The 24,842-nt window shown below is 52.3% G+C and overlaps 3 protein-coding genes across 11 annotated transcripts in view; 1 reads left to right on the forward strand and 2 right to left on the reverse strand.

Moving 5' to 3' along the window:
* ZFHX2 (zinc finger homeobox 2) overlaps positions 1-8,654 on the reverse strand; it is a 33,825-nt gene extending 25,171 nt beyond the window's left edge. The window contains exon 1 of one of the 2 annotated variants that reach the window (XM_024231398.3): positions 8,239-8,654. The gene's annotated coding sequence lies outside the window, so the exon portion shown is untranslated. The remainder of the gene's footprint in view (positions 1-8,238) is intronic. The other variant, XM_063715531.1, reaches the window with a different exon arrangement.
* Positions 8,655-12,907: 4,253 nt separating this feature from the next.
* Positions 12,908-16,433, forward strand: THTPA (thiamine triphosphatase). The gene is given in 2 exon segments (NM_001132783.1): positions 12,908-14,158; positions 15,550-16,433. Coding segments are annotated over 2 exon segments (693 nt in total). The 5' UTR covers positions 12,908-13,611; the 3' UTR covers positions 15,696-16,433.
* AP1G2 (adaptor related protein complex 1 subunit gamma 2) lies at positions 16,420-24,759 on the reverse strand. Of its 8 annotated transcripts, none has more exons than XM_063715532.1 (22): positions 24,694-24,759; positions 24,067-24,271; positions 23,519-23,643; positions 23,235-23,376; positions 23,021-23,117; positions 22,773-22,849; positions 22,563-22,658; positions 22,066-22,146; positions 21,509-21,607; positions 21,279-21,334; positions 20,992-21,105; positions 20,662-20,802; positions 20,530-20,584; positions 20,326-20,448; positions 19,454-19,543; positions 19,238-19,365; positions 18,912-19,016; positions 18,462-18,585; positions 18,246-18,381; positions 17,108-17,271; positions 16,791-16,889; positions 16,420-16,703 (listed from the first exon to the last, which is right to left on the reverse strand). In XM_063715532.1, exons 2-22 carry the CDS (start codon positions 24,268-24,270, stop codon positions 16,602-16,604), a joined length of 2,358 nt encoding a protein of 785 aa, XP_063571602.1. In that variant the 5' UTR covers position 24,271; positions 24,694-24,759; the 3' UTR covers positions 16,420-16,601. The 8 variants fall into 8 exon arrangements, with proteins under 8 accessions (XP_063571602.1, XP_054385869.2, XP_063571603.1 ...); XM_054529894.2 differs by lacking the exon at positions 24,694-24,759 and adding an exon at positions 24,407-24,507; XM_063715533.1 differs by lacking the exon at positions 18,912-19,016.
* Positions 24,760-24,842: the final 83 nt, after the last annotated feature.

A 24,842-nucleotide genomic window follows, 5' to 3' on the forward strand; every position in this document is an offset into this window, starting at 1 on the left:
TATTTTATTCTGTGAACCTGTGTGATGTAATGACTGCATTTAAATAGTATTACAACAACAAAAACTAATTGTAATAATAGTCAATAGCTAACATCTTTAAATGTCTGCCATGGGCCAGGCACCGTGCTAGGCCCTCGGCAAGTATCACATCACCTAATCCTCCACTACAATCTGATGCAATAGATGCAGCTGTTCATTCCTATTTTACAAACATGGAGACGGACTTAGATGGGTTAAGTAATTTTTAAGATCTCCTGCTTAAAAAGAAGTAGAGTTGAGATTGGAACTCAGGTAGCCTGACGTCAGTGCCTCTGCTCTTGGGTTAATTTGTAAGCTTCTGAACTCTGGCTGGTATGCATTTTGAATGAGGTCTTTTGAGTCTGATTGTAATACTCTGTATGTCACCTTAAGCATATGTGCTATCATGTTCCGCTTGAAGGGGCTAGATGGCTGTCTTCCATTTGGTTTGTTTCTTAGTATAAGATAGGCCAGAAGAGGAGCGCTGCTTTGTGCAACTTCAGGGTGCGTCATTCACACTGCAGTCCATGCAGGGGCACTGGCCATGCCCTGTGTGAACGAAGGGAAGGAGCGGGAGGGAGGGAGTGGGAACAGGAGGGGAGGGATAGATAATGGCGGGTAGTGTTCTTTGAATGATATGCGTACCCATTTGTGACAACATCTCTTAAAGTTGAAGGTCTACACGTGTATCCATATTAGCATATGAACTTCATCAGACAAGCAGTCTCCTTCCAACAGAGGGAGACCCTGTCTCAAAAAACAAAAAACAACAACAGCCTTTAGAGTCAGACAGACCTGGACTCAAATTCTAGTTCTGTTTCTTAATATGTAAATGACCTCAGGTAAGTTGCTTAAAGTCTCAATTCAATCTCTTCATATAGAGAATGGGGCAGGCCGGGCACGTGCCTATAATTCCAGCACTTTGGGAGGCCGAGGTGGGTGGATCATTTGAGGTCAGGAGTTTGAGACCAGCCTGGCCAACACAGTGAAACCCTGTCTCTACTAAAAATACAAAAAAAATGAGCCGGGCGTGGTGGCATGCACCTGTAATCCCAGCTACTCAGGAGGCTGAGGCAGAAGAATCGCTTGAACCCGGGAAGCAGTGGTTATAGTGAGCTGAGATTGCACCACTGCACTCCAGCCTGGGTGACAGAGTGAGACCCTGTCTAAAAACAAACACATCAAAAACAGAAAAAAGAAAGAAAAAAAAAGGGAATGGGGAATAGTACCTCATGGAGTTGAGTCCATTGAGAGGATCATCATTGAGATTGGCACTTTGGGTGTATCAATAAATGGAAATGGAATAATTATTCATCCATATGCCTTATTTCCTGTGTTGGAGTATGTGTATGTTGTTTTTTGATTGTATGTGGGGCAGCTGGTAACCTGGCTGTAGCCCTGTCCCAGTACTTCTTTGGGGTTGGTGAAGGTGCTTGTTCTCCCTGGCTGGATTTTCCCAGGCCCTCCATGTACACGTGTGTGGGCCCTGTGCTTCCCTTTCAGTAGTAGGTTGTCCTGTTCAGTGTGTTGCTGTGAGCCCGTATGTGGTTGGCCCGGCTAGCGCGGGCGTGTTTAGGGTGGTGGTAATTACTGGGATGGCCCAGCCCTAATGAGTGTGATCTCGTTACACTCTCGCTGCCTCTAATGGAGCTAACCTCATTTCACAGCCATTAGAGATGGAGATGAGGCCCCGCCCACTGGCCCTGCCAGCTGCAGCTTTTGCAGCCGTGGCCACGTTCTTTCCCTCCCGCTCGCCATTTCTCCATTCCATTTCTCCTTCTCCCACCTTTTTTTTCTGCTCCTCCTACCAGGTTTCCCTTTCTTGTCCCCCATTGTTCTTTTCCCTGGCCGTTTTCCTGCACCCCTCTCCTCTTTCATTCTCTTTTCATGTCTCCCTTCCCCACTTCTCTCTTCGATTCCTGGGCTCTTCTCTTCACTCATCACCCTCCCTTTTTTCTCCTCTAGTCGATTTGTCCTCCACATTGCCATTTCTCCATCCTCTTTTCCTTCCCTCTCCCCCGCCCTTCACGGCTCCAGTCCCTCCCCTCCCCTATATTGCCCTGTCTGGCCAAAGGACAAATCTCAAGGGGAAACCAGCAAAGACAAACAAGGAGCAGTGACTTCATTATCGTCGTTAATTTGCCACTTCAGTTCCTCCCATAAGGGTCAAAGCCAGCACGGCTTGAACTCAGGACTGACACGCAGGCTGAGACCATGGCCTGGCTTTTCAGCCCTACTTCTTACACAACCACTCGTCCGCCCTCCTCAGCTGTCTTCATTTCCCTACGGAGGGGTCAGGCTTCCTGTTTGCTCTCCAATTTCTTAGTCCTCACAGCCTACCGCACTCCTTCCTTTCTCATTTAAAGTGTGGCCATCTCTCTGTGCTCTCTCCCATCTCCAAGTCATGGGTTTTTCACTTTTGACTCCTATCTCTGTCATACTCTCCCAGCTTCTCCCTGCCTAATCTTTCCCGAACCTCTTTCTCATCCATCCCTGGCCTTCTCTCTCTCTAATTTCAAGTGCACTTCTTTCCCTAAAGCAGCAGGATTTATCTGTAGGTTTGTGGAAACCACATAGCCTGAAGAAGCTGGAGACGAGAAGAAAGGCGTCTGTGGCCCAAGCAGACCACTGCTACAGAACACAGAGATGGCTGGGGGGAAATGCAGACAACTGTGATGGAGGCAAGAGAAGCAGCAAAATTTACACCCATGCCCATGGCCCAGGAATAAAGAAGACAGAGGCTTGAGACTAGGGGAAGGAAAGGGCATCACAAAACAAGGAATGAAAAATCTGAGGATGGAAGTGGCATTTACCCCATCAGGTCCTTGGGGAAACACAATCTAACACTCCTGGCCCACCCTCTACCCTCCTTCACTGAGAAGCCAAATGACTGGTAATTGACTCTTGACCTCTAGCCCAAGCCCAGCCCCAAAGGGAGAGGTCCAGGGTAGTTAGCTATGACTGGAGGAGGCACTAGGGAAATGTGCATACATGAAGTTAAATTCCTGCCTACACCCATTCTGCCCCACTGACTTTGCACATCAGTGTGCTCCACAGGACCAGACTCTGCATGCATAAACCTCTGCAGAGAGGTCTTGCACACCCTGGAACATTTATGTCTTTCTGATTGCACAGGCCCCTGTGCATGCGACATTCCAGTTGACGGTCCTGCTGGGAATTCCAAGGCCTGAACTTTAGCTTTGATGTAATCCTGTGTTCCTGCCAAATACACAAAGAGGGCTCCTGTTCTCTCATTAGACTTTGGGGTAAAAATGCTGAGGGGTGCTGAGCATCTCAGTAGAAATTAGAAAAAGATATCTTCCTCCAGGTGTATGCAGCCCCCATGCCAGTGGTACAGCTTGGTGACAGGACTGTGGGTGGACCTCAGCCCTGTCACCCCTTAACACATGGGGACCCTGGTCTCTGGACTAGTTCCTACATGAGGAAGCCACTGAGAGCCCATGGGATTACCCTACGGGGCTGGAAGTTACTTCTAAATTTTCACCCCTGCCTTGCCAGCCTGGGGAGGAGGGATGGGCAGGCAGTTCCCTAGGACTTTCCCCAGAGAGGCAAGGGGCTCTGGGAAAGTGGGTGGTGGGATGACCGAGCTTAGTGTGAGGAGCTCGAGAAGAAAGATGGAAAAATCAATGAAATGAGTTTCTAATGGTGAGGTAAAGGATCGCTGTGTCGACAGCCTGTCGCTTGCTGCAAAATATGAGCTGCCCAACTCTGAGGCGGTGGCTGACAGTGCAACAGCCACCACTGTCCTTCCTTCAGGCCCCCCGCCCACCAGCCCCTTCTCTAGCTGCCTTGGCCTTGCTTATTATAGCCAGACTGTCCTCCAGCACTCCCAGCTGTCTCCCCTGTCTTCTTTCGTAGATTTCTCAACCCATTCAGGGGCTTTTTGGCCCTTCACCTCATGATTCCTGATTGGGTGCATCTTTGTTTTCTATAGCTTCTGTGTATTTAGACCTCCTTTTTCTGCAGATTTTGCTCTGAGAGTTGTGGTGAGTTTTACATCTCTTGCCTCCCCCTCTTCTAGACGCCTCTGGAGTCTTTCAACAATGAAGAGTCAGATGTCAAGGCCATCCCTCACAGGGTTCTTTACATCAAGATCTGGGCAGCAGTAACTTCTCCCTCCTTTGGCCTTTTGGCCCACATGGCCAATGCTGCCTTCATTGTATTAATAATTACCTGGGTTGGGATAGGTGTTTAGAATGGGTCTGGTATTGATTTATGAACTCCTTATTTGCGGCCATTGTATATATATGGTTATGACCATTCAACTGTAGTTTCATGATTGGGAATGGGGTGGGGATGCTACTTTTAATTCACATTTGCCAACTCTCTCTGTGGAAACAACTCTCAACCTTTTCTGGAAACCGCCTCCTTTTTCTTCCCTCCTCCACATCTTCCTCTTGGGCTCCTAGGGCTGTTCATTCATGTTTTCCTCCAATTATCACTACAAAGATTCTGCACATCAGCCCTGAGAGTTCCCCTGGCTGCCTCCAAGTGTGACCCTAACCCAGTCTCTCCTGTCTGCCTCAGATCTCACTGTCACTGGTTAACTACCCTCCAGCCATTCCCTTCGGTTTCTGATTTCCCAGTTTGCCCGTTAATGTAGACCTAGGTAGGGGGAGTGGGTGAAAATTAGGTGGGCAATTCTTTCCCCCAGCCTCTCCCTACTAATTCAACATTTGATCAATAGATATTTATTAAGCCTTTTCTGTGTGACAGACACTGTGCTAGGTGCTGGAAAACAATTGGAAACTAGACAGATGTAGCCACTCCTCAGATGGCCATGTGACTAACCCTGAGTCTCTCACCAGACAGCTAAGTCTGTCAGACTAGGCGACTCTGTCCCATTTTCCCCCTTTCTGTACAGCCAAATTCCACTGTGCCCTCTGGCATTTCACAACCCTTCCCTTTTCTCAATCCCTGAATGAGTTTACACTCTCACACAGCCCTGATCCCTTCTCTCTGCATTCTAGCTTTAGTCTCCATTCCTAAACCCAAAGCCATTACACTTTCAACAAACTCTCCTCCCCACTCACAAAGCCCTTCTCCTTTCACATTCTGTAACTGCCATTTCTAGTCCTCCTCTTCTGTCTCTGCCTGCCTTTTGATCCAACCATCCCGACCTCAATGCCCTGTCTTAGGTTCCTTCCTCTTGTTACTGTCAGGCTCTAGCAAACCTCAGGTGCTCACAAACAAGAGTTATTTGTGACAACTGTTGTTCTGAGCTGAGAAGAGCTCCAGGGAGGCAAGGTCAAGCTACCAGAGTCAGAAATACTACGAATTCGACCCAGGCCCTGGCCCATAGGTGATACAGCACCCCGGCAAAGCAGCAAGTGATTTCTGTATGGGTCTCAAGGTAACACCAGCTGCCTCTGACATCATGGAGGGAGGAACCCTGTCAGGTTGCCAAGGCAATACCAGCAATTTATGACATCAGAGGCTTGAGGTCTTTGGTTCTCAGGGGTTGGGAAGATTCAAGTTCCTCTCAGCTGAAGTTTATGGGAATTCTACTTTTTCATCTCTTTGCTAGTGTTCTGGCTTGGGAATGAAATACAAAGGCCTTTGGTGGGGGTAGTGAGTGATTAGGCCAATGAAATGAATGCTCGTGAGGTTCTCTCTCTCTCTCTCTTCCCCGGATATTTCTGCTTTCTCTCCCTCTCTTGGGCATTTCTCTCTTCTGGGGCTTCGCCCAGTGGTATTCCTGCTATTTCTGCTATGCTTTTTTTCCAACCCCCCGGCCCCCCCCGCAGTGCTTTCGCTCTCTTTGCATCAGTCACGCTGTGTCCTCCTCACACCAGAGGCATTTGTTTCCTTTGATACCTCATCCTCTCCTCTTTTCCTCCTACCAAGCTCTGTGCAGCTCTGATCTGCCTCAGCACTCCTTCGTTTGCCATCCATTTACCTTCTTTGTACCATACTCTCTTCCCATCTCATCTTGTTCAGCAATTCCTCCCTTCCCCCTCTTTACTACTGTATTAATTTCATAGTGCTTTTTCTGTTGACCTCCACTTTAGGATTATTCTATCATTTCTCTTCCTTTTACCTTCTGTATTGCTATCAACATGTTTTGTTTCATTCTTCCAATTTCTTATTAATCACCCCTCGGTTCCTCCCCTGCCCCTGAGTCCGCATAGATTTTCCTCCCTTCCTTTGCACATCCCTCACGTCATACATTTCTCTACCCCGTGTGTTTATTGCACCGAGCACCCCTTTCTTTCTTTAATTCTGTTCACCTCTGAAATCGTCCATCTTCTGCCCATGTCTACCTGCTCCTTTTACCTTTCCAAGCTCCTGAGGTTTGGAAAAACAATGATGGGCTAAAAACCAAGGTAAACTCTCCAGATCCTTTATCCACCCTTACTGTTCTTCAGGCTGAATGAACTTGGCTCCTTACATACGATAGCCTTTATCACACTAATAAACACTGCCTCATTAAAAAAAAATGGTGCTGGATCTAAATATGATAGTAGCAGGGGCCTAGGAAGAAGATGAACTAAAAAGTGAAGAAAAAGCAACTGATATCTGGAATGAACTGAAGGATGGGGGGCAACCAGGCAGGGTGGAGCTTAGAGTCCTAGGGAATGTCCCCTTACAAAATCAAAGTTGACAGTTAACTGACATAATGGCACTGATTGATGGAGGGGTTATATGCCCCTGGAAGCTCATTAAATTTATTTCTTGGCCTGTTTATGTGCCTTCACAAACCATACCCCACACCTCTCCCAGCCCCTTGCTTGCTGGTACTTTCTGCTGCTGGGGTTAAAATGTTGGATAAGAGGAAAAGGGATAAAAGAAACTTAGGGTGATCAAGAAGAAAAGGTAGGAAGAGGGCAGATTATGGGAACAAAGGTAGAAACTCATAAGAGAACTGATGGGAAACATGGAAAAAAGGGGTGAAGCAAAATGGGGAAATAAAAAATATACAATGATAAAGTGGGGGAAGGGAGGAAAATTAAGTCAGCAGGGAAGAGGTTTTGTGATGGGAAGCTCCTGGAAAGGCAGATGACACGCATGAGACCAGAAGGTGAGGTTCTGATAAGGGAGACAGGCACATGGCAAAGGGGACAGTCAACAATGCTAGGAAGTTCCAAAGCTTCTCTGGTGAAGGTGGAAGAGGAGGCTGTCCTGACCATGCTGAAGGCACTAGAGGCTTTGGCGAAGACACATTTGCTCCATCATCCCACTCCTCCAGGCCCTGACTGTGAGCACCACAATCATGACTGATAAGCAAATTCCAAAGTAGCCTGAAAAGGCCAGAGATATCCAGACAGACTCTGAAGGAGAGGGCATGGAATCCCAGACCAACAGAACAGAAAGCCAAGGCGTGCCACATAGTGACAGAGACACACAAGGAGAGGATCACTCGGATGGGAAGGGTCGCAGTGGAGACAGTGACATACAGATCCAGAGATGGATGGGATGGAAGAGACAAGATGAACAGCAAAACCAAAAGTCAGGGACACATGGACAGAGATCAGCCGGGCTACAGGCACAGCGAGAAGCGTGGTCCTGTGCTTGAAAATGATAGGGCTGCTCAGAGGGGCAGACGAGCGGATGGGGGTGGTAGGGTGGGCGTGCAGGACAGACACGCTTCACCTTGAATGGGCTTATGGCCTCCCATCACCTACTCAACACTTTCAGAAAAAGGAATGGAAAGCCCAACTTCAGCCAAAAACGAACGAAGATTAAGAGTATCCACGTCCCCTCCCACTCCACGCCCCAGCGCGCTAGCCCATCCATCAGCCCGCCGGCCGCGGTTCTCCCATCCCGCAGTCGGCGGGGGGCCGCCGAGACCCAGACCCCTCCAGGCTGACAGCTCTGAGCCCTCACACTCACCGGGCCTCCCCTTCCCTCCCGGACCCCCGCTCCCTGCCCAGCTCGGCGCGGTCCGTCTAGGCTTTCCATACCCTCCGTCTGTCCGGCGGGCCTCTACCTTTCCCGTTCCCGTTTCTCCCTCCACCCCCGCATCGCCCTCTTCCTCCCACACCCCTGTCTGCTATCTCCCAGGGCTCTCGGTCGGTCTGTCCGTCCGTCCTTTTCCCCTCCCCCAGCCCCTTCCCGTCCCTCTCCGTCCCCTCCAGCGGCAGTCTCCAAGCGCCTCCTCTCCCGTCTCGAGCTTCCAAAGAGCAAGGAAAGGAATAAGAGAGAGAGGGGAGAGGAGAAAAAAACCAACCCAGCAGCATCGGAAATCGATGCACTTACACCTCAGCTGGAAGCAGGGACGGGAGTCGAACCGCGGCCACCGAGCAGCGCGAGGCGGGGAGGGGAGGGGGCGGCTCTTGGAAGGGACTTCTCCGATGTGTTGATTCCTCTTTTTTCCCCTCCTCCTCCCTCCCTCCAGCGCTCGCTCCGGGGCGTCAGGGACGGAGATGGAAAAAATAAATAAATAAATTCACGGCGGTGAGGGAAGTGAAGGAAAATAATCAATGCTATTTGGCTGCGGCTGAAGTGTTTCCCCGGCTTCGTGAGGGGGTTTCCATTGATTCACCCTGGGCACTCGCTCGCTCCCTGCCTCCTCCTCCTCCTCCTCCTCCTCACCCTCCTCCTCCTCCTCCTCCTCGCCCTCACTCCTCCGCCTCATTCACTGGCTGGAGTCGAGGCGTCCCACACAATGGAATAATCAATACCCAGGCGCCCGGGGCTGCCCTACTGAGCAGGTGCAGCGGCCCGCCCGCCGCGGCGCATGCCGGGAGTTGTAGTCTGTTCGCGCCCGCCCGCCTGCCTCGCGGGACCCAGGGCTAGAGACAGGCCGGCCAGCCCACCAGGTAGCCTCCAGGTTCAAGCCGGTGCCTGCAAAGAGGGCAGGCCCCTTTAAACTCTTTTCCGTCTCCTCTCTTCATCCTGTGGCCTGCAGAAACTATACATGTGTTTTGTTTTAAATCAGCTTCAGAACAAGCCCTGAGCCGCCCAAGGCCGCCTTTTTTCATTCCCTTCTTCCTGCCTTATTATTCCACCCCCCGCCCCCCATTGGGTACTAGAACCTTCTCTACCGCAGCAATTACTCTTTAGTCTCTGAGAGCTTCTGCCTCTCCACACGGTTACATAGTCCCCTGAGCTGGGTAGGGGGCGGTTCGGGCTCCTCCTCATCTTCAGTTTATCAGCTTATTAAGTGCTCCTGAATTTTTTTTTTCTTTTTGGAGACGGAGTCTCGCTCAGTCGCCCAGGTTGGAGTGCAGTGGCACGATCTCTGCTCACTGCAACCTCCACCACCGGGTTCAAGCGATTCTCCTACCTCAGCCTCCTAAGTAGCTGGGATTACAGGCATGCATCAACACACCCAGCTAATTTTTGTATTTTTAGTAGAGACGGGATTTCACCATGTTGGTCAGGCTGGTCTCGAACTCCTGACCTTGTGATCCGCCTGCCTCGGCCTCCCAAAGTGCTGGGATTACAGGTGTGAGCCACCACCGCGCCCAGCCTGTTTTTTGGTTTGTTTGTTTGTTTTTTCTTGAGACAGAGTCACTCTGTCGCCCAGGCTGCAGTGCAGTGGCATGATCCCGGCTCATTGCAACCTTTGCCTCCCAGGTTCAAGTGATTCTCCTGCCTCAGCCTCCCAAGTAGCTGGGATTATAGGTGCCCACCACCAAGCCCTGCTAATTTTGTATTTTTAGTAGAGACGGGGGTTTCACCATCTTAGCCAGGCTGGTCTCAAACTCCTGACCTCAGGTGATCCACCGGCCTCAGCCTCCCAAAGTCCTGGGATTAGGCATGATCCACCTCACCCGGCCGCTCCTGTATTCTAATAACAATAATTTCTAAGATTTCTTGAATGCACAGGGACAGTTCCAAGCACTTTTACATATATTGTTTACTCCTCTCAATACCTCAAGCATGAGGTAGATGCTATTATAGTCCCATTTTACAATTGAGGAAACTAAGGCACCAACAAGTAAATTAACAGGCCCAAGGTCCAATGGCCAATAAGTAAGTGACAGCGCCAAGACTCAAAAACCTCCATGGTCTGGCTCCAAGGCCCATACTAACTGCTATAGCCTACTTCTCTTAAACAACACAACAAAACCCTGAAGTTCACATGACAAAAAGGAGAGATAAATGAACATTTTGAGTTTATACTATGTGACAGTTTATGACTGAATCCTCACAGGTAACTGTGAGGCAGGCCACATTTTCTCAATGAAAAAGCAGAGGCTGGCCGGGCATGGTGGCTCACTCATGTAATCCCAGCACTTTGGGAGGCTGAGGTAGGTGGATCACCTGAGGTCAGGAGTTCGAGACCAGCCTGACCAACATGGAGAAACCCTGTCTCTACTAAAAATACAAAATTAGCTGGGTGTGGTGGCATGCACCTGTAATCTCAGCTACTCGGGAGGCTGAGGCAGAAGAATCGCTTGAACCCGGGAGGCAGAGGTTGTGGTGAGCCAAGATCACACCACTGCACTCCAGCCTGGGCAACAAGAGTGAAACTCTGTCTCAAAACCAAAAACAGGCCGGGCGCGGTGGCTCACACCTGTAATCCCAGCACTTTGGGAGGCAGAGGCGGGTGGATCACGAGATCAGGGGATCGAGACCAACCTGGCTAACACGGTGAAACCCCCTCTCTACTAAAAACATACAAAAAAATGAGCTGGGCATGGTGGCGGGTGCCTGTAGTCCCATCTACTCGGGAGGCTGAGGCAGGAGAATGGTGTGAACCCTGGAGGCGGAGCTTGCAGTGAACTGAGATGGCGCCACCGTACTCCAGCCTGGGTGACAAAGCGAGACTCCGTCTCAAACAAACAAACAAAAATTAGGCAGGTGGGGTGGCACGTGCCTGTAGTCCCAACTACTCAGGAGGCTGAGGCAGGAGAATCACTTGAACCCGGGAGGCAGAGGTTGCCAGAGTGAGATAGAGTGAGACTCTGTCTCAAACAAAAAAAAAAACAAAAAAACAAACAAACAAAAAAGCAGATGCTTAGGAAAGTGGAGTAGCTTGCCGAAGACCAAACATCTAGAAAGTGAAGCTGGGAGTTGACCTCAGGTCTGGCTCCGGAAACTGGTCTTTCTGTTCAAATAAGCTGCTGCTTTTGCCCCACTGGATTGGACCTTATAACACAAGGAAAAATCAGGTCTTCATCCCAGGTTAACAAAACTGGAAAGCAAAAGATGGATGAAAAGCAGGCTCTAGGAGCTGGGGTTGCTTCCCTCACTAACCAACAGTGCTTAACATGGAGTGGGGCCAGAGGCTGACCCAAGCTACCGCAAGTTCAGGATGCCATTTGTTTATTTATTTATACACAGGGTCTTGCTCTGTTGCCAAGGCTGGAGTGCAGGCAGTAACAGGATCGTAGCTCACTGCCCTTGACCTCCTGGGCTCAAGCTATCCCCCTGCCTCAACCTCCTGAGCAGCTGGGACCACAGGCATGCAGTTCCACACCCGGCTAATTAACAAATTTTTTTTTTTTTTTTTTTGTAGAAACAGGGTCTTCCTATGTTGCCCAGGCTGGTCTCAAACTCCTGGCCTCAAGTGATCCTCCTGCCTTGACCTCCCAAAGTGCTAGGATTACAAGTGTGAGTCAACGCACCTGGCCAAAATGCCATGTCTTTAAACCAGTGTCCTTCTCCCTATAATACCTCTCACTGGTCATGTGTTTCCAGAAACATACTGGTGAGAGGGCAGGTGTTGAGAACATGGCACTTCTCACCCATCATAGGAAGGAGTCCAGGAGTTAAGAGCCACGGTTCCTCAGGGAGCTTCCTCACATGGAAGGTCAGACATATAGTTAGAGTCTCCAGATAACCATAGTCCTCAGAGGGAGTAAGAAAGAATCATCTCTATTAATATTTTGTCTCCCAAAGCATTCAAAGGGCCAACCCCATGTTTTCCTGAATTTTATTTTTTTGGGGACAGATGGAGTCTCGTTCTGTCGCTCAGGCTGGAGTGCAGTGGCGCCATCTCACCTCACTGCAACCTCTGCCTCCCAGGTTCAAGCAATTCTCATGACTCAGCCTCTGGAGTAGCTGGGAACACAGGCACGCGCCACCATGCCTGGCTCATTTTTGCATTTTTAGTAGAGACGGGGGGTTTCTCCACGTTGGCCAGGCTGGTCTCGAACTCCTGACCTCAGGTGATTGACCTGCCTCAGCTTCCCAAAGTGCTGGGATTGCAGGTGTGAGCAACCGCACCGGCCTTTCTGTATTCTAAATGAACATAAGTAGTTCTACACCTGACAAAAACTGCTTAGCGGCCACTGGAAACTCTGACAAACTCCTCATCTAGCACTTAAGGCTTTTCCCTCAACTGCATTTCTAGACTCGTCTTCTACTTACATACCACCCAGGTGCCCTCCAGTTTCTGGGCCTTTGCTTAGGCTATTCCTGTCTCCATCTAGGTCTCCAACTGTTGAAATACCATCATATCTTTAGTTCCTGGCCAAAATATCAATTTATTCTCTGACAGAAAGTTTCTCACCCACTCTTAGCCTGAACGTTCATGCCAGGAGATACTAGATCCCCTCTAAAACTCCAGAGTAGCTAAACTGGACTTTATTACGCGCTGCCCCCGCCCCCTTCCCTCCCCCCACCAACCTCCCTCGCCACCATTGCCACTGGCCTGCGCTTAGCTGGCTGCTATAGCAGATATCTGTTGGACAGTGTCAATGGCTTGTATTCCAGGCCCATGGGGGTGCGGCGGGGGGTGTTGGAGACGGGACTGGGGCTTGAGCTCCTTGCACCCGACTCTCCCCGCCGCCTTGTAGCCCCACTTCTGCTTTAGGTAGAGTACCGCAGGCACCAAGTGCAGCTTTCCTGTCACCATAGCGACGGGCGGGGCGAGAGGGCAAAGTCTCCCTTTGGAACTACATCTCCCATCATGCATCCGCGCCTCGGGGTGCCTGGCTCAGCCTCAGGCCTGAGACCTGTACCAACCCCCGGGAGCCGTGCGGCGCCGACAATGAGGAGCAGAGTGCAAGAGGGCGGCCTCGCTCCCCTGGCCACCGCGGGGTTCGCGGCCTCCCGTTACATAGCGGGTGTCTCGAGCCCTGGCCTGCTCTAGGCACCGCCACAACGGGCCTAATATGGCCGCTGGTGCCGGGACCTGCCGGGCGCGCGGAGGATCGGGCCGAGGTCCGGGATCAGGAACTGCTCCCGGCATTCCTCGCGATTGTATGGCGTGGGCTCCCTTCCCCCTCTCTGGGTCCCGCGAGGAGACTCTCGGGCTTTGAGGCGAGACCTGAGGTTCCGCTGGCCGGTAGTGTAGCAGGAAAGGACAGGTCCTCCCGGGTCGTGAGCCACTAGCCTTCTGGGGTGGCAAGGTGTAGAGAGGCGGGCGTTGAAAGGACACCCGCTACCTGGCCTGCTTTCTAGGGGTCTCTTTGGATTGAGGACATCAGCAGCAGTGGAAGGGATTTTCCTGGAGACCTGTCACTGTCAGGGCCTTAAAATATCACCGACGGGGCCTTAATGTCACCGAGGTAGAGAGAAAAGGGCAGTAGCCCTAGAGACTATTGCGACACAGTGTGCCCCTCATAAGTTCTTCCAGGGAGGGGGTCTGTACTGAGTTGACGCCCCAGGAGCTGAGCACCAGGATTTGCATCCTTGAGAACTCAGCAAACGTTTGTTCAGCCAGTTGCAGGTAGCATGGCCCAGGGCTTGATTGAGGTGGAGCGAAAGTTCCTTCCAGGGCCTGGCACAGAGGAGCGGCTGCAGGAGTTGGGGGGCACCCTGGAGCACCGGGTCACCTTCCGAGACACCTACTATGACACCCCTGAGCTGAGCCTCATGCAGGCTGACCACTGGCTGCGACGACGAGAGGATAGTGGATGGGAGCTCAAATGTCCTGGAGCAGCAGGTGTCTTAGGACCCCACACGGAGTATAAGGAACTCACAGCGGAACCTGCAATTGTGGCCCAGCTCTGTAAGGTGCTGGGGGCTGACGGCCTGGGGGCTGGAGATGTGGCTGCTATGCTGGGCCCACTGGGGCTGCAGGAAGTAGCTAGTTTTGTGACTAAGCGGAGTGCCTGGAAGCTGGTGCTCTTGGGAGCTGATGAAGAGGAGCCACAGCTCAGGGTGGACTTGGATACAGCCGACTTTGGCTACGCTGTGGGTGAGGTAGAGGCCCTGGTGCATGAGGAGGCTGAAGTACCAACTGCCGTAGAGAAGATCCACAGGCTCAGCAGCATGCTTGGTGAGGGAGACAGGCCCTTTTGTGCTTTTCCTGCTCCCCACTTTTCTCTTTTGGAGGCACCCATTGGACCATGTAGTGGGGGAGGGCCTCTGGATTTAAAAAAATTTTTGTTAATAGAGACGAGGTTTTGCCGTGTTGCCCAGGCTGGTCTGGAACTCCTGGACTCAAGCAATTTGCCTGCCTCAGCCTTCCAAAGTGCTGGGATTACAGGTGTGAGCCTCTGTGCCTGGCCTGGATTATTTTTGTAATGGGAATTGTTTTAGCAATTTTATAAGTTTGCTTACAGTTGTGTGAAATCTCATTTTCTCTTTAACAGTAGCTAATTTGGATTTAGTCCTTCCATGTGTCTAATTCCAGCCAACCTGCCTCATTTAGTTCTCATACCTATAGCCAGATCTCCTTCAGTTTCATTTCTCAGTTCCCTGCTTTGACTTTTCCTTCCCCCAATCTTTTTTTTTTTCTTCTTCTTCAGTCACCACTCCTCCACAAGGAGTGAAAAGTAAGCCTGTTTACAAAAGCTGCCCTCTGGGAGGCTCAGACCCAGGATCTTCAGATCATGAGACTGATGCGCTGCCCACTACACCGAGAGTCCAACCAATCTTGTCCTTTCGTTTTACAATTACCTAGATCCTTTTAATTTGTCCTTTTGGCTTTTTGTAAAGGACAATAACATTATAGTTATGTGAGACAGTGGGGCATGATTTGGCAGATTTGTTCCCAAGCATAATTCCCTTATAGACAGTTCATCCACACTAGTGTGGAATTGTGCATCCCATGGGGCCTTACAGCCCTGCAGTGCTGTTTGGGCCCCTCAGCAAACATACACTGAGTTCCTTGCTATGTGCCCAGCATGCTGCCAGGCACTAACAACAGACACTGGCAACAGGCAGTTCCATTCTCACCTCACCACGTAGAGGTGAGAATTCTATGTCAATCCCACCCTATGGCTATAGCTTCCCTCCTCTTCTTTCTATAGCTCTTGGTTTCTATGTGTACATCTCTGCATGTGCTTCATTACTAAGCTAATGAGCTTTGGCCTGGTCTAGGGCTTTAATCTTGATTGCAGGACAGGGTAATAACTGAAATGAGCTGATGCTGAGGCATCCTTCATCTTCTTGGCGCCTGGGTGCCTCTTCGCCATTTCTCCTTGCTGGAGGAGAGGCTCAGGTGTGGCTTCTAGTCCCACTCTTGCCTGAAGTTGCTCTTTTAGGTCCCACTTCCACAGGCAGGCAGGGAGTGGACTAGTGTGTTACAGAAGCTGGGTGGGTGACATTCAGAACCCCAGTGTGGCTTTGGAAACATCCATGGAGTCCTGGCTAGGTGGGCAGGGAGCAGAGTCCAAGTGCTTGTGGCTCTGTCCATTTCTCTCCTCATTGTCCTTTTACCTGTAGGTGTACCTGCACAGGAGACAGCACCGGCCAAGCTGATCGTGTATCTACAGCGTTTCCGGCCTCAAGACTATCAGCGCCTGTTAGAAGTGAACAGCTCCAGAGAGAGGCCACAAGAGACTGAAGATCCTGACAACTGCCTGGGCTAGGGGTGTCACTTCCTAGAAGGGGAAGGGAACTCTGGGTCTAATGGAGTCCACTCCTGGGCCCACTGTGCCTCTCCCCTCAGTGTCCCTTATGACAGTGACTCCTCTGTCTCCAGCTCTGCCTGTTTCTTCTCCCTCCTCTAAGCTACTGTTCCTTGAGCCCTCCCTGGCTGCTTCCTCTCCCTCATCCGTCAGATGCAATCTGTGGGCCGCCCCTCTCCCCTGGCCGCTAAGCAGCCTCCATTGATTTCCGCTCGTGTTTACAGGATTTCCACTTAGCTGTGATCAGTAGTTAAGCACAGGAAAATCCCTTGCCACCCCCCTCCCTTGGTCGATGCCATTGATTCTGCCAGCGGCTCCTAAACTGCCTTACAGCTGAGTTAGAAGATGAGGGGAGGCAGCAGGGATTTCCCTGCCTTGGGGTGTGGGAAACAGAAGCAAGTTGAGGAAATGGTTGGGAATCCCTGTTAGAACTCTAGAAATTCTAATCTGATTTTGCCACTGTGCCCAGCTCTGCCCCAGAGGGTAGAGTGCCTCCTGTGGAAGTTTAGGGGCAAATTTGTTCCCTGACCTGGAGAGGGTTAGAAAGAACCAACAGCTGCCCCCTCCCCGCCCCAGTGTTGAGACAGGTTCTCAAGGCTCAGGGGAAGATGCATACCTCCTATGTAAGAATGCTTTTCCCTTGCTGTTATTCATACACACTTTCCACTTCAAATATACCCAAATATGGCTTTCCTCCCCTCTCAGGCTTTATTGGGCTTTATTTGTGGGAGAAAGGGGCTGGTCCCCAGTTTTTGCAGTGCAAAGCCAGAGCGCCACCTGCTGGTAGCCCTCAGGTGTAGGTTCGAAGCTGCTGGGGCCCCCTGGGGTTTGGGACACAGGAGAATTTCAGGCTGTGAGTGGAGACAGTTACTGCCACGATTCCACAGGCAAGTTGTTCACCTCAAAGATCTCCTGCACCGACTGGTGAAAGTGGTTGTAGGTGAGGCGCAGCTTTAGTCGTAGGGGGGCCTAGAAATGGGAGAGCGGGGACCAGGGTTAGCACCCATGGCTTCTTCTACCCCTGGGTCTTGTCTTGGGGGAACTCCTGAAGCTCACCTTGTTAGGATTGAGGATTCTGAAGAGCTGGGTGATAGGAAGGCCACCCCGAGCTGGAACTGTGTTCCCACTGGGGGCCTGCAGCTGCAGCTGGAGACTCTGAACACAGGAGTTTAACAGAGCACAGTGTGGCAGTAGGTAGGGCTCAGGCAGCCCCTCTACACTCAGTGGCTCCACACCCTTTTCCTGTAACTCCCCAAGTGCTGATCTCCAGATGACTCAATCCCATCTCACACTGTCTCCCACCCACCTCCTCCACTTAGTGGCCTTTTCTCCTGGAGTCCCCAAGCCACCTCTGAACTCTGATCTTTACAAACCTTGGGCACAGCAGCCTGGCAGATGAAATGGGTGACATCACCCTCTGAGAAGTTGGTGGCAGTGACGGTGATTAACAGCAAAGCAGGGTTTTCAGGGGGTCGAATGAAAGACAGATTCAGCTGTACTCCCTCACGCTCAAACACTTTGAGATCTGGGATGGGAGCTAGAGTAGGGAGACAGAGGCGGTTCAGTGTGCAGGTTTGAGAGAACATGTTTGTTCATTCATTCAACAAAACTTGAGTGAACACCTACTGGCCCTGCACTACTCGAAAGGCTAGTAACAAAGTAGACATGTAGATGAGGCTGGAGCTTACTGTCTAATGGGGGAGAGAAACAATAAAAAAAGGGCCGGGCATGGTGGCTTATGCCTGTAATCCCAGCACTTTGGGAGGCTGAGGCGGGTGGATCACCTGAGGCCCGGAGTTTGAGACCAGCCTGGCCAACATGGTGAAACCCTGTCTACTAAAAATACAAAAAGTTAGCCGGGTGTGGTGGCTCGTGCCTGTAGTTCCAGCTGCTTGGGAGGCTGAGACACGAGAACAGCTTGAACCCGGGAGGCTGAGGTTGCAGTGAGCCGAGATCACGCCACTGCACTCCAGCCTGGGTGACAGAGCAAGACTCTGTCTCAAAAAAAAAAAAAAAGAAAAAAAGCAAGATAATTACAGACCATAATAGATGCTATGAAGGAAGTAAGTCATGCCAGAATAACTGGGGAGAACTGACTTAAATAGGAGTGGTAGGGGAAGGCATCTGACATTTTAGCTGAAGCCTGAAGAGTGAGAATGAGCTGGTCATTTGATGTGCTGGGGAAAGAACATTCCATGTAAAAAAGAACATGAAATGCCAAGGGTGGGAGGGTGTGAGGAGCTGAGAAGGGGGCAGTGAGTGGGTAGTGGGAAAGTGGTATAAGAAGGGTTGGGGAGGAAGAAGGGCCCTGTAGGCCAGGGAAAGAAGTCTGGAACAAAGGGAAGACAGGTGACCATGATTGACTTCATTCTTTTACCTCCTGAGATGGTGATGGGATGGGGGACACACAGGAAGAAGCAGGGTCCATGAGCCTCAGCCCTTGGCTTAGGAGGAGAAGCAGTACATTTCTACCTACCTTCTCTAAGACATCTCTCCTTTGCTTAGGCTTACCTGGGGATGGAGGTGCACAGGGAAGGTCAAGCAGGTGTACCAGGGCACCTCCTGGGGATGGGTCCAGAGGGGGAGGATGCTGGACATCCCCAGAAGTCCCATCCAGGAGATCTAGCAGATCCAGGAGCTGTGAGGCCTGGCAGAAGGGACAGAAGGGGCAGGGCTGGGTATGAAGCTCAGCCTGTCTTCCTACCCCAGAGTTTCTAGCCTTCTCACCTGGGGCTCTGTGGGCACTGGAGCTGCTTCTGAAAGCTGGGCTGCTTCTTTGCTTTCCTTTGCTTCCTCATCAGCCTGAGGGCCATCTCGCTCCACAAGAGGCATTTTTTCCAGGATGGCAGCCCTGAGAGGATGGAATGCAAGTGTGCCTCTCTGTGGTCTCTGGGCCTTTCACAAGAGGCATCTAGGATGAGGACTAGGAACATGGACCCCTGGGCACATGGTGACTCAGAAGTACCCTTCTGATTTCCTAAAATGACATGTTGTTGCTGATTTTCAGATGAACAAGGAGGGTTGGAAGCCAGCTTAGCTTCAATTAACAGTGGGTGGGAAGCTCTCACCGTGGATGTGGAAGAACACAGGTGAGGATGAGGCCCTTGTACCTAGAAAAGGGCATTTGGGAGAGGGCAGGGGTTTGGGTCCCATGCTGCAGCACAGTGCTGGACACACCTCATGTGGTCGTATTTCCGGAAGAGTGTGTCATACTCCACAGCCCGCTGCTGCAGCTCCACGTCCAAGCAGCTCCCGTAGATGGACACCACCTGGCGGATGCGGCTGGGCCAGTGTAGTATGTAAGTGGCAATGGCAGTGTGCCACTGCAGGATGTGGCAGGAAGGAAAGGCCCACGGAGCAGGGAAATACCCAGATTTGGCTCAAAAACAAGAACCTAAGGGCTGGGGGGTAGGGAGGGCTGGGTATGTATGCCTGGAAAGAAACTCAGAAATGGGTGGGCCCAGTGACAGGCCATCTCTCAAGGGGCTGGGACCCCTTCTTACTTGTTGTCCCCACAGAGGCGAGTGCTGAGCTTCATGAGGGCCGTGAGGGCATATCCTCGAGTGGCTGGCAGGGACATATGGGACTGCAGCACCTTTTCCAGCAATGCCAGCACTTCCTCTTCGTCCACCTTCAGACATGGATACAGTTAGTGGCCCTGGTGCAAGTCCTGTCCCCCTGATGAGTCCCTCCTCAGTGTACCCCCAATGAGGTCTCACCTGAAGGGGCTCAATCTCCTCGCAGTTCCCCGCCAGCAGGAGGTCCCCATACTCCCCAATGCACCAGGCTGCCACCTGCACCAGTGGTTGCTACATGGGATAAGAAACTGCTGGGCTGGCCGGGCATGGTGGCTCACGCCTGTAATCCCAGCACATTGGGAGGCTGAGGCGGGAGGATCGCTTGAGACCAGGAGTTCAAGACCAGCCTGGGCAACAGAGCGAGACCCCCCATCTCTATTAAAAAAAAAAAAAAAGAGAGAGAGAAAGAAAGAAACACTGCTGGGCCAGTGTCTGAGGTCCCCTCCTCACTTCCAGACCTGGCAATATCCCTTTAGGCAGTGCAAAGATGGTGGGGGGTTGGAGGGGTGGGGAAAGGGAAGTTTGTTACCTGGCTCCCACTGCCCTCTGGTGGCCAAGCATCAGAACTACATGGCCTAACCACACAGAATGGAAATGTGAGAGGGTCCCTCCCTTGTGGAAGGGGTGGATGCTTTCTGCCCACCCTATTTAATTAAGATGGAAAAGGGGGCTATAGATACTGGCTGGCCTTGTTAATTCATTCAGCATTCAAGGTAATAATAAAACCTCATAAACACAGGAGCTTTAATCTCAAGGCATTTCTAAGAGGCAGTCAGGGTACATGGAGCATAAGGGAAGTTAGTCATCTGTAGTTACATAACCAGGAGGTACCAGAGTCAGGACAAAAGCCCAGATGTTCTTAAAAACAGGGCTCTGTGCTCGGATGTCTTCTGCACTATGTAAGTAGCTGTGACCTTGAGAGAAAAATTGGAATCTAGTGTAGGGAGGAGGTGGCCCAGGATGGGCAAGGGAGTGGTTGGGCAGCCCTGGGCCTAGGTAGGTGGGAATGGTACCTGGGAAATGTTTTCTGCCAGGGCATTGTAGAGGCGGCGCACAGAGTAGGCATGTAGCTCCTGGGCCCCCCCAATCAGCTGGGTCAGGTTGGCCACTGCATCATCCTGCACGTGGGTGCCCGCCTGGAAGGTGTGGGCATGGCCAAGTCAGTGTGGTGAATCCTGACCACTTCTGCCCAGCTCTCTGACTGGCCCCTGCCTCACCGTTGTCAGCACATGCAGGATGGTGTCTATGTGCCAGCGTTTGGTTGGAGCAAACCTAGGGGATATATGGCTCATCAGTCCTGGTACTGACCCTCCCCAGATTCTACCCTCTTTGACTCCTGGGCACCTCACCTCTCTGCAGCCAGCAGGATGCCTGAGGCACAGTCAGCCCGTAGGTCAGGAGGGCAGGACTCCAGAAAGGCCTGCAGCTCTTGCATCATGGCTCGCACGTTGGAGCTATTTACCAGAGCCAGGCTCAGTTCCAGGGCTCTCCTGGCAGGAGAAAGAGGTTTCCATGTAGGTAGCCCAGGTCATCCTGGTCCATGCCTCAGGCCCTCTGCTTCCCCAGGGACCTGTCTCCCTCAGTCCCCTTACTCCAGCTGCTCTAAGCTGGCTCAAGTCTTGGCCACAAGGCACTGGGAACCTCTGCCCTGCTGTCCTGTCCCCTCTATCACTGCTCACCGGCTGAGGGAGGCATCAGTTTCCCGTAGACATTCCACCACAGTGGGCCGATGCCGCTGCACAGCACTGTGATCAGACTGCACCAGTCGAAGCAGTGATGTCAGGGCTACATACCTGGTCAGGATGGGGGAGGTTCTATCATACCATGGCCATCAGCCCCCACTCCCCGTCCTGTCCTGGGTATAGGGATGAGATAAGAGAGAAATGGATCAGGAGGCTTTGGAGGAAGGAGGGCAGAGGGCCAGGGGATCAGTGGCACAGCCTAGGTAGACAGTTGGGACTATTACCTAATGTTCCTGTCACTGTTGAGTAGGAAGCGGCCAAGAATGTTGACAGCTAGAACCTATGAGAGGCAGAAGTTGGGGTCAGTCAGGAAAGGAGCAACCTGCTCAGCCATTGAGGAGTGGGAACACATTGGCGCAAGATGATGGGGCTAGGAGGAAGAAACCAGCAAGCAGGACCTGTGTGGGTGAGGTGGTGGGCGGGGCCATAGTGGGAGAGGCATAAGGGATGATACCCGTAGGCCAGCTGCAGAGCGGATGTCCATGATGGTGAGTACTGTCTCAAACAGGACCGCATTTCCAGCATTTCGGCTGGTGTCTGTGTTAGTGGCCACCTGAGTGGATGAGAGAGGAGATGTATCTGCTCAAGGCCCTCCTCAGGTCTCCTTTTTTTGATACAGGGTCTCACTCTGTCGCCCACAGCTCACTGTAGCCTTGACCTCCCAGGCTCAGGTGATCCTCCTGCCTCAGCCTCCTGAGTGGCTGGGACTAGAGGCACACGCCAACAAGCCCAGGTAATTCTCAGGATTCTTGAAGGACTCCAACATGTCATCTGTCCATCCTTCAACCATCCAACAAAGTTCCCTGAGCCTCTACTATGTGCCAGGGCCAGCCTGGGCACTGGGGCAATAGCACTAAGACAGACTGTGTCCCTTCTTCATGGAGTTCACTGTCTAGAGGAGATGGAGAGGCAATTATATGGCCACTGCACAGTGAGGAGTCATGTGAGGGGCACCCAGGGCTGGTGGGGTCTCCAAGCAACACAGCTAACCAGTGCCCTCCCAGGCCCCACCTGGGCCAGCAAGTCATTCATGGTCTCACTGCTGTCCTCATGGTTCCGGCCCAGGATCCGAAGCAGACGAAGTATCTGGACCTGAGGTTGGGTTGAAAATGGAAAGTTGGAGGGGTTCATAGGATAACAAGTCATGGGGCTGAGGAGAAAACTCCAACATGGAGGACAGCACTGTGAGGGTCTGGCTCGCTCCCTAGAGTCTTCCCCCACCTCCTCACCTCCATAGGTCCCTTGGTCGTGGGAGGGGAACAGAGGTGTGTGAGGCCAGGGGAGTTTAGGACAGGCTTAAAAAAATTGTTACCAAACTGTATTTTCCTGACTTTTAGGCATTCCCTCTCCCCTCACAGGTCCTAAGATGACCTGAGCAATCCTGTGCCTGCTACTCTGCTGCCCAGGACACTGAGAGAACCAGTGTTCTCTGGGAGGAAACCACTGGTCATGGTCTTACTGCTATGCCCTCTCTGATCCAGGGATACAGCAGTGAAAGGTCACCCCACCTGCAGGAAGGGGTCGCTGACTCCAGATATGCTGTGTTCTGTGGAGTATCCCGTTGTCACCAGAGTCCGGAGGATCTGTACCAGCTGGGGTACCACCTGGAGGGAGGGCACAACTTTGGGCATTTGTTCTAATCCTCTCCAGCTAAAGCCCCATTCCTTCCCCACTGACCCTCTCTTCCAGGCCCAGGGCCTGCCCCTTTACCAGCCCACCTTTCGGAAGTGCCTGAGGGCTGCAGGGCTTCGTTCGCAGAGCTCCGTGATCAGCGTGATGGTGCCCAGCAGGATGCCTGGGGTCAGGGTCGGGGAAGTGAATGGTGGGGGCCAGGGGCAAGAGAGTCTATTGCGTGTGTGCCTGTGTGTGTGCACTACCCTTCTCCTGTGAGCTGGGGTTCCCATCCGATTTTCAATTCTTCTGTCCATAGAGCTGAAGCAAAGGATGGGGAGCCCCACAGCCTTACCATGGTGACGCTCATGAAGCAGTTGAGCACAGGGTGGGAGGAAGACACTGGAGAGTTCAGGGACCTTCCGGATCATGTGCACTGCAGTCAGAATAGCCTGCAGAGGTCAGGGGCCTCAGACAGGGGTCAGAGGGGATGGACCCCTGCATCTACTACTATATGGCACGCAGCAGGCAGTGTGCAGGAGCAAGTGCCAAGAGTCCCGCCATCTCACCTTCTTGCGCACGTAGGGACTGGGCTGCAGGAGCAGTTTCTCCACTTCTGGGGCCAGGTCTCGGCACATCTCAGCAGAGCCCATGGTGCTCAAAGTGCACAAGGCCAGGCCTTGTACTGGCTGAATCCCCTGGCTCAGGTCACTGCAGGGTTTGGGAGGATGGTCAGTCAAACCTCTGAGAAAATCAGTCCTTTTCAATACCCACAACAGGCAGTCCCCTGGGATTTCCAAGGTCCCTACTCTCCCATCTCCCTGATTCCAGGTGATTGCCAGAACCCTCTCACTTCTTGATGCTGTTGGTAATGAGCAGGTGGGCATCGTGCCTCTCATCCAATAGAAGCATGGCCCCCAGGTAGCCCACCCTCTTGTCTGTGAATCTGGAGGAGGCGATCAGTTTCAGGCACTCCATCTATAGTGAAGGGGGCAGACCAGGAAGAGGCAGGGGTGAAACCATAGACACTCACATCCCTGTTCCATCTTCCTCTTTAAAACCAGATTAACCTGTGGGGCATCATATCTCATCACTCTCCCTTCAACAAGAGGAGAAGCTTAGGAAATTCAGGCGTTAGTGGGTAGGAGGACCTAGGAGTTGAGGAGGATGGGAGCGGAGAGGAGGAGATGCCTGCCCTAAAGGGGCTGGCCAGAGAATGAAGGGTTCAGGCCAGCTGATGACCAGTAGGGGTAGCAATGGGGAAAGAGGTTTGCAGTGCAGGCTGTGAAGACTCTGAAATTGTAGAATTTAAAAAACCAGGGCGTAAACAGGTGACAGAGTCTGGGACTCTGCCCCACTAGCCTTCATCAAGCTCAGGAGGGAGGTATTCCTGGCCAGTACCTGTCCAAAGTGGGCGGGGTAGCCCAACATGTGGACGTAGAGCAGTTTGGCCAGCTGCCGGTGCCTGTGCACTGGGTCCCCGTCGCGGAAGGAGGCCCGGATGTGGGCACACTCCTTTTGGATCACCTCCCGCTCCTGGGCCTGAGTCTTGGCCCCGCGAATCTCTTCGATGAGGTCCTGAAGCTTCAGCGAAGGCACCACCATCCTGACTGGCAGAGTCCGGGAGTGGAGAAACACTCTCTGGCCGGGCGTGCCTGGGCTTTCGGCCCAGGCCCGTCCTGTGTCAAGAGCCTAAGGGCCCGGGTCCCACAGGTACCCTAAAATTGCGCCCGCATTTTACCTTTCCCGAAGTGGGTCGCCAAATTCCGCGCCCACCCCACCGCCCGAGAAGCCCACTACGCATGCGTCCGCACCCCACCGGCGCCCCTTCCTACTGAGCATGCGCCGGAGCCCCACCTATTTCTCTGTCCCGTTTCCTCCCCCTACCTGGTACCCCATCCCTAGCTCAGCCATTGCTTTCTTTCCACGACCCTCCGCTGTTTCTTCCGCGAGCTTCCTCCCCCGATTTCCATCTCAGGCAGTGGCAGCGGCAGCGACAGCCTGCCTACCCCAGGACTCCAGCCTCACCTGGCTTCTGCCTTAACTCCGCTCCTCTGCCCCCCAGCGCTTCCTGGTACGGGGCCGAGCAGGGGTTGGTGCTCCGTGCGGTCCTTCCCTCTCCCCGCCTCCACCACGGGACCCCGCCCTCCTGGGCCGACTGCAGAGCCTTCCTGAAT

Source organism: Pongo abelii, chromosome 15 (assembly GCF_028885655.2).
Source record: "Pongo abelii isolate AG06213 chromosome 15, NHGRI_mPonAbe1-v2.0_pri, whole genome shotgun sequence".
Taxonomy (NCBI): Eukaryota; Metazoa; Chordata; class Mammalia; order Primates; family Hominidae; genus Pongo; species Pongo abelii.